General features: G+C 42.0%; 1 protein-coding gene across 5 annotated transcripts in view; it reads right to left on the bottom strand.

Annotated features, from left to right (window-relative positions):
- Window positions 1-11,983, bottom strand: part of Map3k20 (mitogen-activated protein kinase kinase kinase 20) — a 185,921-nt gene that overhangs the window by 151,330 nt on the left and 22,608 nt on the right. For 4 of the 5 annotated variants that reach the window (XM_031370614.1, XM_031370615.1, XM_031370617.1 and 1 more), the window contains one exon: window positions 1,416-1,608. In XM_031370614.1, coding sequence (XP_031226474.1) covers window positions 1,416-1,574 — 159 coding nt within the window. In that variant the 5' untranslated portion in view covers window positions 1,575-1,608. Of the gene's footprint in view, window positions 1-1,415; window positions 1,609-1,757; window positions 1,862-11,983 lie in introns of those variants that run through there. The other variant, XM_031370616.1, reaches the window with a different exon arrangement.

Below are 11,983 nucleotides of genomic sequence, written 5' to 3'. Positions count from 1 at the left end.
AGGGGAGGGAAGCCTCCTGAATTCTATCTGCCCCTACTGGAGTGGCTAATACATTTCTCAGTGTTCTGTTTCACAGTCTTTAATATAAAAGGGGGCCATAACGCCATCTTACCAGATCAAAGAGTTTGGTGTCGGAAATGGTTCTAATGCAAGAGTTGACCTTTACTTCGTACCCTTCCACTTCGTGTAAAACACATAGACAGTCCTCGGCAGAGACACCTCAGAGCCAGTCCATGTGAGTTACCAGTAACCAACTTAAATGGTTTCAACACTGGGTGAGCTGTCTGATGAACTCCAGCCACTGCACACTGCTGAGAGGACACCTGCAAGGCTAACCTGGGCTCTCCTCTCTCATCAGCCAGGGTGGTTCTCTGGTGGCAATTAACAGTAACAAGGTTTTCTTGAAAGCAACAACACTTAGTGAAAACCAGATATAAAAAACTAACCAAGGTGAGCATGAGAGGAAAGTATTAAAAGCCACCAGCAGGACAACTACAGATAGTGGTAACGCACTGTAGATTTCAAAGAGCCAAAGGAAAGACATGTGAATGTTTACTTCGTAAAAGAAATGTTAAATGAGGCAATGGATATAATGACTTAAGCATGCAATGCATACATGTATTGAAACATTAACATGGCTCACAGATGGCTCATGAATTTCAAAAAGTATTTTAAAGAGTTACAAAGGCTTAATTCTCATGGACCAGCTATTCAAATCATTTAACTCTTGAGGTACCAAATTGAATATAGTGGTAGCAGCAGGGTGTGTGTGTGTGTGTGTGTGTGTGTGTGTGTGTGACATTCCTATAAAAGATGACGAACCTAAGAGTTCCAGGCTCATCTACTTCAATACAAGTTCCCAACTCTCAAAGCCAAGATCATATTCTGATTTTACAAGGTAAGACAACTCTATCTGGAGCCTAACTATTGCACAAAACGCTCCACTGTGAGCCTGAAGAGCTGAAACCTAAGAAGCTAGCATTGCTTAGTTCAGTTGAAAAAGAATACTCTTATTTTAGAAAGGCACCAAGAGGGACCACCCCCAATGCAAGGGGTGAAAATAGGAAGCAATGGAAACGTTCCCTCTTACTCTTTACTGCCCCCTCCTGGTTCCCCTGAAGAAGTGAAAAAACTCAAACCTGCCTGTTTCTGTAGGCCAGCCAGCTTGGAGAACACCAGCTTACCATGGAAAGAAATCCTCTAGCTTCAGATGACCCTTAGTAGAGCTCGACCCTAAAGCACACAGTGCAATATTTTCTATTTATGGGGATCCCAGAATGGGAATTGGGAAGGAGCCTCATGGACCAGCCCCAAAGGGCCTGCCAAATCCTTTCCAGCTCTGTGACCCTCTAACTCTAGGCTGAAGGGCTTACATAAGAGCTGGTGTGAGAGCCTCTGGGAGCAGAAGATCTTACCTCTTTCTCTATTTTGAGTAACTTCTTTACAGCCACCTCCTTGTCCTGTGAGATCCATTTGGCTCGATAAACACTCCCGAAACTTCCTCCACCGCAGTTTTCAAAAAACTGCAAGTCGTCAAATTTAATTTGCACAAAGGAGGCACCGAGAGACGACATCTCATAATGACAAAGTAGTAAACGTCCACAAAATCTAGAGAGAGAAAGAAGAAGAAATGCTGAATCACAGATACATCCAAGTCATGCTCTAGATATTTATAACAAGTCCTCTGAAACTTCTAGAGAGGCCCAATGACTTCAGAAAGAGAAGCAAGACAAACAAGTCGAAATGAAAGCACTCACCCTGGCAGTGAGCTTGTCCAGGCTTGGAAATGGCTCAGATTTCCCCCCAACGAAACCTGTCACAGTGCTTCCTACAGATCCTCAGGAGCTCTGCCTAGAGGCTACTGTGTCACCAGGTCTCCTACCAGGAAGGCCTGACACACAGAAACCATGCCTTCAACAGCAAGCTTGCACAGCTCCTCTGGCATGTGCGGCACGCCGGCTCTCTGTATTGCCCTTGCTTCACAGGAAACATACACAGCCTAAGCCCCTGAGCATCCTGGCACCTCTACAGCCAGGACGTTGCAAAGTAAACACATATGCAGTGTTTAGACTCCAAACAAGACTTCACTTGGGGTAAAAGGAAAGCTGGCCAAGGGCTTTCAAACGTGTCTCACTAGACTGCACACCATAGCAGAACCGACTTTCTAAGAGACATTGTCCCTGATTACAGTATATTAAGTCATCCAAGGAATACTGCCAAAGATGTTTTAAAAAAAATATTATGCTTGTTTCCAGAGGAACAGATGACCCCTCCCAAGATTACTGCAGTGTGATTGTCTATGACTGACTCGTTCTTACTCTTCCCCAGGTAAGTGTTCATTCTTAATCCTCTATTCCAAACCATAAGTTATCAGGAAAAACAAAACTCAAAACACACAATTAGTGGAGTGAGCTTTTAGGCAACCCTAAGAAGCTACAGGTGGTAGATAAAAGAATCTAGTTGTACATACATCCTTTCTGCAACTGTAAACCACAATATTATAATCGCGGAGCAAAATGATGAGCCTATATTGGAGGACATTCTCTCAAGCAGCTGGTTCATGCTCCTGATGGTCACCATCATGAAACACTTAACAAATAACAACAACAACAACAAAAGATCTCTATAAGAACTTAGAGGCGGGCTGGAGAGATGGCTCAGCGGGTAAGAGCACTGACTGCTCTTCCGAAGGTCCTGAGTTCGGATCCCAGTAACTACATGGTAGCTCACAACCACCCATAACGAGATCGGATACCCTCTTCTGGTGCATCTGAAGACAGCTAGCTACAGTGAATTATGTGAATGTGAGTGGTGCTGGAGCGAGTGGGGCAGGAGTGAGTGAGGCTGGCAGAGGGTCCTGAGTTCAATTCCCAGCAGCCACACACGTTAGTTCACAGCCATCTGTACAGCTACAGTGTACTCATATACATAAAATAAAATAAAATAAATCTTTAAAAAAAAAAAAAAAGAACTTAGGGGCATCTAGGATGGAACACAATGTACGACCACTTTCTGCATTTATCCTCTATAAATATTTAGACACATGGAAATATGGTGCCTGCAACTTACTTGATGATTTTGACACCACCCTCAAATGCAACAAGAGAGGGGACCAAGTGTGTGAGAGGCAGAAAGCACCATGACAGAATTGAGAGCCACAAATCAGAAAGGGATATGGACTTTTTACTATCCTGGCCATTTTCTATGAAGCCTGGATTTTTGTTCTTCCAAAATAAAAGGTAGAAGGGAGCAGTCTGGGTCACTGTAAATTCAGTTTCTCCATCGACAACTTGGAGCGTTGTGGGGAGATGTGCGCACACACAGGGAGCTCTGAGAGCTCAGGACGCAGCTGGCTCAGCCATTCCATTTTCAGAACTGAAGAATGTTGATTTCTTATTGCAAAGTCCAAGTCTGCTCCACTTTGGGGAGAAGGCAAGAAAGAAAAACGAGGCAATTTGTTTATCCTCTACTGTTTAGAGCTTGTAATGTTTAGAGGGCTGCGTTGACAAGAAAACAGAGGGAGAAGAATGGCTATGAGGAACACAGACGCACTCTGTGGCTGCGTTTAATTCAGTGATTTTCCAGACAGACTCACTGCAAAGCCGTTAACTATAGAAAAGAAGCTTTAGAGAAAATATAGGAGAATGTGCCAGACAAACACAGGGTATGCAAGGCAAGAAAAAGCTCATACAACAAACGTCAAACACTGTACCCTAGATCTCCACAGCAGAGGATGGGTAAGTTTATGCTTATGTAAATTAATTTTATCCAAGTGTAAGAACTGAAATATGACCACAAAGCTTATAAGACACTGCAGATCCACTGCCTGGCTGTTCCCCACTCAACTCTGATACTGAGAGAACAGCTCGTAACAGTTCCTTTGAGCATCTTCTTCTCTTATCAGATCTCTAAGCCATGTGTTGAACACTGTGGCTTCTTGATTTTCCCACTTTAGATCTTGTTATCAACCATTCCCTGTGAAAGAGGGATTCGGGTCTTACACACTATCCTTCACCTCCACACATTCAGGGGTCACACTGGTCTAACCTCTGTTTACAACTTGAACCGTTGGCTAAGTCAATATTCACAGTTTATAGTAGTCTTGCAAAGTCAAGATTATTCCCAGCACCACCATGCAGCCATTTTACTTGGATAGCTTTTTGTTTCTTCTGGCGTTATTGGTTACCCCGCTTCTGTCTCCTGTTGTCTGTTTAGCTTTTCATACCCCTGATAAACTCACCCAACTCATCGAATCCCCTCCCTCCCAGGAACTCAAAGCTCCCAACAAAGTAACAAACAGCAGCTTCTTCCTTCCTTCATCCTCTGATACCCGGATGAAGGAGGACATTAGTTTTCATGAAGACATTCTTTCTAAATGCTTCCTCTTGATTCAGTCTAGCTGGAATGGCTGCTCCCCAGGCCTGAGTGTAACTAGAATTTTATCTCCTCTGCTACTCAAAGACCTTCTTTCTCTTTCACCCTCTAAGGAAAACCCTGCCCCTGGATCTTCAGCTTCTCTTTCTTGGTTGACTTCTGCACCTTGACAACACACATTGCCCACTGGCTCCCTGAGCAGAGGCCACCATGTGGATGTGGAAGCTGAACTTGGGTGCTCTGCAAAAGAGGCAAGTGTTCTTAACTGCTGAGCCATCTCTCTGGCCCCGTCATCTGATTTCTTTCTTTTTTTTCTCAAAGATTATTATTTTTTTAATGTGCATGAGTGTTTCGCCTGTGTCTATAGCTATGCACCATGTACCGGCCTGGTACCTGCAGCATTCAGAAGGAGGCGTCGATCCTCTGGAATTAGTTATAGACAGTTGTTAGTAACCACGTGGGTGCAGGGCATTGAATCCATGTTCTCTAAAAGATAACAAATAACCTTAATCACCAAGCCATCTCTTTAGCTTCTCTCCTCATTTCTAACATCACGATGGAACAGTGCGATGCTACTTTGAAGCCTAAACCTTTTTACATTTTTCTCTGAGAGCTTTTAGAATCATTTCTTTATCTGTAGAATTTTGCCTTTTATTAACGTGTTCTTAGAGATGAGTTCCTTCAGTCACTGGTAGGACACTCAGTCCCAGCCTTCAGTTTTCATCTTTGAGTAGCAGCTGTCTGGTGGCATTCCTTTAGGACTGCAGCACGTTCATTTCAGGTCTTAGTTCTCACACATGCATGAAGCCCTGCCTGCGGGTTCTCTTCTATGCTGACCTTGCCCACATCTCCATGCTTGGCACAGGGGATGTACCTGCTTCAGATCTCTATCTCCACCTGGCAACTTTCCCTAGCCACAATTTTGAAGTCCATATGAGACTTCACTCTCCCACAGCATCTTTATCTATCTTTCCCATCAATTCCCACTAGAACACACACTCCCTAAACCCAAAATTCCTTGCTCTCTAATATCTGGATTTTTCAGCACCTCACTTATAACCAAACACACAGTTTATACCTTCTCTACTCCAAACTATTTGTTCCATTAATAGTTTTTAGTTAATTTTTCCATTATAGTTCCTAGAACTAAAAAGCCTTCAATCCAACTAAGTAAGCTCAGCCTTGCCTTTTTTTTAACAAGTCCCCAAAGAGGATTCTAAGCCCAATTCTGTTTTGAGAGGCTTCCTCAAGCCTCTTGGGAACCTTGGCAGCTCCAGTACCGGGTGCCTCTAGGTTTGGGTTGAGCTAGGGGAGGGGTGGAGAAACCCTTTCCAAACAGAGGAGGATGAGATCAATAAGAATTAACCTGAACCGACTGGCCAGTAACTTGGCCATGACCACCACCCATGATGACAGGCAACAAGGCACATTCTTCCAGACCAGTTACCCATGTTGCAACATACCCTGCCATTGAGGAACTGGCTCTATAGGAATGAACTATGTAATTAGTTGGACATTTTACTGACAATGTAAAAAAATTACATCCTTTCTGAAGAGATGAACAATTTCAGTGTGTCTCAGCACAGATTTTAACTCCAGTGAGCTCAGCAAGGCCATCATACACTTCAGTTGAAAAATTTGGTTTAGCTTCCTACGCCTATACACACTTACACACATGCACGCACACACACACACACACATTTATGTGTGCACATGCATTAGTGTTTGCCCATGTATATGCATGCATGTGTATGTATGTATGTATATTATGTATATGTATGTATGTATGTATGTATGTATCTATGTATGTAAGTCAGACTTGCTTTCTCTTTCACTTTAAGTCACTATTTAAAGATGATCTTATGAGGAGCAGGATGAAGCATGAGTTGTTTCTGAGCATCTGGGGCGAGCTGCTGATCACTTATAGCATCAGGACCTGACCAGATTATGCTTCAGCTTTTCAGAAGTATCTCTATCTACTATCTAGACCAGTGGAGCCATGCATAAAACAGGGAGCTAGCTATACCCATCTGCTTACAAAGATCACATACAATATTTTCAACTCACTGTGTTTGAAGATAGGCTTTTACACAATACAGGCAATCACACAACACTACGGGTGGACTCAGAACCGGAATAGCACAGAAAACAAAGCATAAGGGGTCACAAATTTGAACAATAGCAAGTTGGCTAAATGCGATCATCAGCTTATTTGGGCAGTAGCCAAAACTTGTTGATTTTTAAAATGTCCCTTATTTTTGTAAAAATACAAAAATAACTTTATCTATGAACTAAACTGATAAAAAGCATATAATATCATTAGTTAATTATAAAAGCCATATACAGGCAGAAAGACATTAAATGGAGCTTTTTTTTTTTTTACTTTAAAAAGTTTTCTATCTTTTCAAAAAGAGGGCTAGGGTCAGGACTTAACTCATAGGTCTTTCTTTGGCTCTTTGCCTTTTCAATTTGGTATTGATCTCAAGCCAGTCACCGTCTATGTACCCTACTTGATTTCTGTTACAAATTTAAAATATCAACAACAGCAACAGGACTACTTAAAACTCTAACATCTAAACAGCAAAGCTGTTAAATTAGATGAGACCGAGCAGAATTCTGCTTCCACCTCTCTGAAAACAATCATGTTTCCTCCAATGACTGCACGTCTAACCTCATAAACAAGAAGTTTAAAGTCACTTCCATTTCATAGCCCCAGAGTGATCATGTGCGCAGGCTTTGACCCGACATTACTGGAAAGCCTTACTACGTAGCATAGGTTGTACGTAGCACCTTTAGCAAGAGAGTAGCAGATCCAAAGTGCAAGCTGTCTGAGCTCAGGCGGAGGACTGTCCTAGGCAACTCAGACTTCCCACAGTCTTCCCCAAGGCCTGCCCTGCCCAGGGAAGCAGAGAAGGTGCAGAAAGGCCTCGCCTAGAGTCCAGCAAGGAATCTGCACGTAACAGGTGGAACATATAGCTTTCTGCATGCTGCCGTGACTCTGAGCCCTTGCTTAGTCAAATATTTCAGCCTGCACAATCAGGTATGTGTTCCCATTTTCAAAATTGCTTTCTTTTCTATTTCAATCACTTTTACTACACAAACATTAAACAAATAAATGGTCCTTTGACTCCTAAGTCCTTTTCATCTGTGTTTATGTGTCTTAATTTCTTATCACATTTTTGTTGCTCTCTGTTTGGGTGTTGGGTCACTTTGTAAGATCTATCTTACTAGTGAGGATTATTTATTTATTTCTTAGACAAGGCCTTGCTATGTTGTCTAGGCTAGCCTGGAACTTGTGATTCCCCCTGCCTCAGCTTCCCAAATGCTTAAGTCAAAGATATACACCATTATGTCTAAATATAATTATAACTATTTCCTCTTTCAACTTTTTTTTCATAGAGATGGGTCCTATTTAAGTTACTAAAAGACATTTTTTTCCTTTTGCACTTTTTAGATACTAGTATTTCTAGGATGCATTTATAGCTTTGGTAGTGTTCCAGAGAGTCTGCCTTCCACAGGGCCACTGCCTTCTTCTTCCTGATGTCATCTGCTCATTTCACAAGGGCACCTAACTCAAGAGAACTCTAACCTGCTTTATTAAATGCCTTCACAGCGCAATGAAAAGGTTTTCTAATTAACTTTATAAATAAAGTTTTTGGAATTTCTCTGGGTTTTTCCCTTTTGGATATTTCTGACTTACATACTTCCTCTTTTTCCATCAACAATTTACACTCTCCTTTTGTCTTCACAAATGTAGTTGTAAGTTTAATCCTGGCACAACATAAGAAGAAAGACAAATCTGTGTCATTATGATTCAGATAACTTTTAAAGAGATTTCTCAGGCTGAAGAGAGGGCTCAGTGGGTAAGATTACTTGTCATGCAAACAAGAGACCCTGAGTTCAAGTCCCTGGCATGTATGTAAAAGTCATACATGGCTGTGCATACCTCTAACCCCAGTACCAGAGGTAGAGGGACCTGGGGGCAAAGACAAATCCTAGAAGATTCTGGATTCTGGGAGCTCACTGGCCAGTCAGTTTTTAGATTCAGTGAGAGAAGTAGTCTCAAAAAAATAAGGTGGAGAGAGAGAGACACCAAATAGCTTTCTTTGGCCTCTGCATGTACTTGTTCATGCCCACATACACATATATCACACATACACGCACATATACTCATATACACATATACCACACATACACATATACCACATATATACATATACCACATATACCACACATACACACACATACACTCATATACACATATACCACACATACACATATACCACATATACACATATACCACATATACACATATACCACATACATACATATACACATATACCACACATACACATATACACATATACCACACATATACATATACCACGCATATACACATATACCACACATACACATATACCACACATACACATATACCACATATATACATATACCACATATACCACACATACACATATACACATATACCACACATATACATATACCACGCATATACACATATACCACACATACACACATACACACATATACCACACATACACATATACCACATACACACACATACATATATACCACACATATACACATATACCACATACATACATATACACACATACCACACATACATATATACCACACATATACACATATACCACATACATACATATACACATATACCACACATACACACATATACACGTATATCACACATATACACATATACTACACATACACACACATATACCACACATACACACACATATACCACACACACACACACACACACACACACACACACACACACACACACCACATACACAAGGAAAGGAGAAAAAAAGAAAGGATTTGGGAGCCAGAAAAATGGCTGAGCAGGTAAAAGTATTTGCCACCAAGTCTGAGACTGATCCAGGAACTCACATGATAGAAGAGAACTGACTCCTATTAGTTGTCCTCTGACCTCCATGCACTATACATGTTCAAATATACACACATAATGACTAAATTTAAAAAAACTTACAGATGATTTCTCAAAAGCACCCTCATCCTCTAAAAAACCTTGCTCTGATGTGTATTTCTCCACACAGCTCAGTAAATAAAAGAATCAAAACCTCCTATCCACTTTACTGTTTGGTTGGGTTTTTTTGGTTTTGTTTTTTTTTTTTTTTTAAGAATTCTGGGTTTTGTTTTGTTTTGCTTTGTTTTTTAAAGAATGGAAAAAGCTTCGGTTTGATGTATTTCTTCATAATGTCAGAATCAGAGATTTAAAGAGGCAATTCCTAAACAGACTGCTCTGTGTCCTCCTTCTTTTTAAAAAGGACAAAAGCCAAAATTGTTACTAATGACAAAAGCTGCAGGACCAAGTTTATGAATAAAACTAACTAGAACTGTGTCTATATTGCTATTTCCTTCAAAATTGCTTGCAGAAAAGCAGATTGAACATAAAATAGCTTGGGTCCAGGAATGGGACTTCTTCCGGCATGGCATCTGAGAAAATCCAACTTTAAATAGGAGCCTAAATGAGAACAGACAATTCCCCACTCTATCTGTGCTTTACCATATAAGTAGTATGAGTCTCTAGTTGGAGCAAAGGTTAAAACAAAAACAAGCTAGTTAAATGAAACATTCTTCTTCATCCATTAATATTCTAATAAATGAAAATCAACCTCCTTGGCAGGTTTCCTTGCCAGAAATGCTGTTAGCAGAAGTAAAAGAAGTAGGAACCAGGAAGTGGTTGGTAGAGCAATACTGTGTGGAATGAGCCTGTGCTCAAATAGTGCCCAACTAGGAAACAAAACCCGGGGCATCCATGTCCTGGGCCATGGTGGGGTGGAGATGGGGGTGGGGATGGGATTCTTGTGGGAAGAGAGGAGAGGTGAGACTGCTATCCAGTAAAAGGGGGATCAGGAAGAGGGGCTGCCTAGAAGAGTGCTCAGGTGCTTGGGGTGCTGCACATCTGGGGAAGAAGAGGCCCACTTCCAAACCAGCCTCCCACTCACTCTGGGGATTTGCTGCACAGATCTCTACCACAGAGCTGTCCCTGTCAAATAGGAAATACCCAACCAACCTGACTCCTGACAAACAAGGTACAGCCCCAGACTGGTCACCTACAAGGAATGCATCCTAACGAGGGTTGAACAGGCAGGTCAGAACCAGGTCGTCTGAGGAAGATGAAGGATAAGACAGACATGGGGATATTAAAATTAGCCAAGAGCAAGACCTGTATGATGCTGGGCTGAGTGAGAGGCAAAATTATCAGAGGCTACAAATTACAGAATGGCTGGTAGCGCCACAAGAAGATATTCTGCCCTCTCAGTAGTGAATGACACATCCCTGAGTGCTCAACAGAAGGTGGGGGCGAGGAGTGGAGACCTGCATCACTGAGACAAGAGGGATGCGTCTGGAAGGTTCACTCCGGCCTTACTAGAATGATGACTAACCAGGCTAGTATGAAGTGCTGGCTGCCGGTCTTCCTTTACTGGAGGTGCAGTCACGCACCTGACAGTAAACATGAGGGGATCTACATCTCTGAAATAATAACGAAATAATAAAAATCCTTGGGACACCCTCTTGAAATTCTTCTCACGTGGCTGGGGAGGTCTACATTCCAATGCCTGTCCTGTATACTTCTCTCCAATCCCCAAAGCAAAGAGCCCTTGACCATAAGGATAACCACAGACTATACATACTCTCAGGATGATGCTCTGATTCAAGACTTTCCCTAGCAAAATAAAATCGCATTACCTCTTCCATCAGACCGGGGGCTAACAGGGCCAATCCCATCATCCTGAGTACTTACTCCCGTGTATGCAGTGGACAGCACTGCAGAAAAAGTAGGTGAGTCCTACAGCAGACATCTGACTTTAAGATTTGGAGGAATAAATGTGTCAGTTTATATTGGTTCAGTTGAGTAAGACACGCCTGGGAAGAAGAGACTGAAAAGTCCACATGGCTTTTTAAGATTAAATGAAAGATTTTTTTTTAAAGCAAATGTTTGCCTACACTAGAAGTGTTTATGGGCATATCTGTAGACCCTTAAGGGGACACATTCCCTCTCCCTCACAGTAGGGTACCTTGTAAGAAAAGGTTAATAAGTAATATTTACTCCACGACCTAGAGATGAATGTGTCCCTTCTCTTTTAAGGTTTCCTATGTAAAGTCCAGAGATAGGTCCAGAAAGGAGTGACCAACCCTGAACACAGGAGCTACTCAAGATGAGCCCTACAAATGGTTCCAAGTGATCTTTGTCCAGGCTCCTTGTCATAGCCTGCCTGTGCTCTCCTAACTTCAAAGTTCTTCATCTATGTGTATTCATAGATTCACTTCACTGAAGTGTATTCATTTTCAGATTCTTCCCCAACACATAGTTTTACAAAGCCACATACAGAGTTGCTTTGGAAACCCTTATACTCAAGGGAGGAGTGGTCAGGAAACCCCCCCAACCCCATCTAATCTCAGCATACACACTCAAGCATGAGAGCCACAAGGCAAAAGACTGTAAGCAAACCTCAGCTGGGAGAGGAGGCTAGCCTCGGCTGGGCGAGGCTAGCCTCGGCTGGGTGAGGCTAGCACACAGCCTGGGAAAGGCATG

The sequence above is a fragment of the Mastomys coucha genome, unplaced genomic scaffold (genome assembly GCF_008632895.1).
Source record: "Mastomys coucha isolate ucsf_1 unplaced genomic scaffold, UCSF_Mcou_1 pScaffold15, whole genome shotgun sequence".
NCBI lineage: Eukaryota > Metazoa > Chordata > Mammalia > Rodentia > Muridae > Mastomys > Mastomys coucha.
Note: the sequence above shows the minus strand (reverse complement) of the source record. Positions and strands in the feature narration are given on the sequence as shown.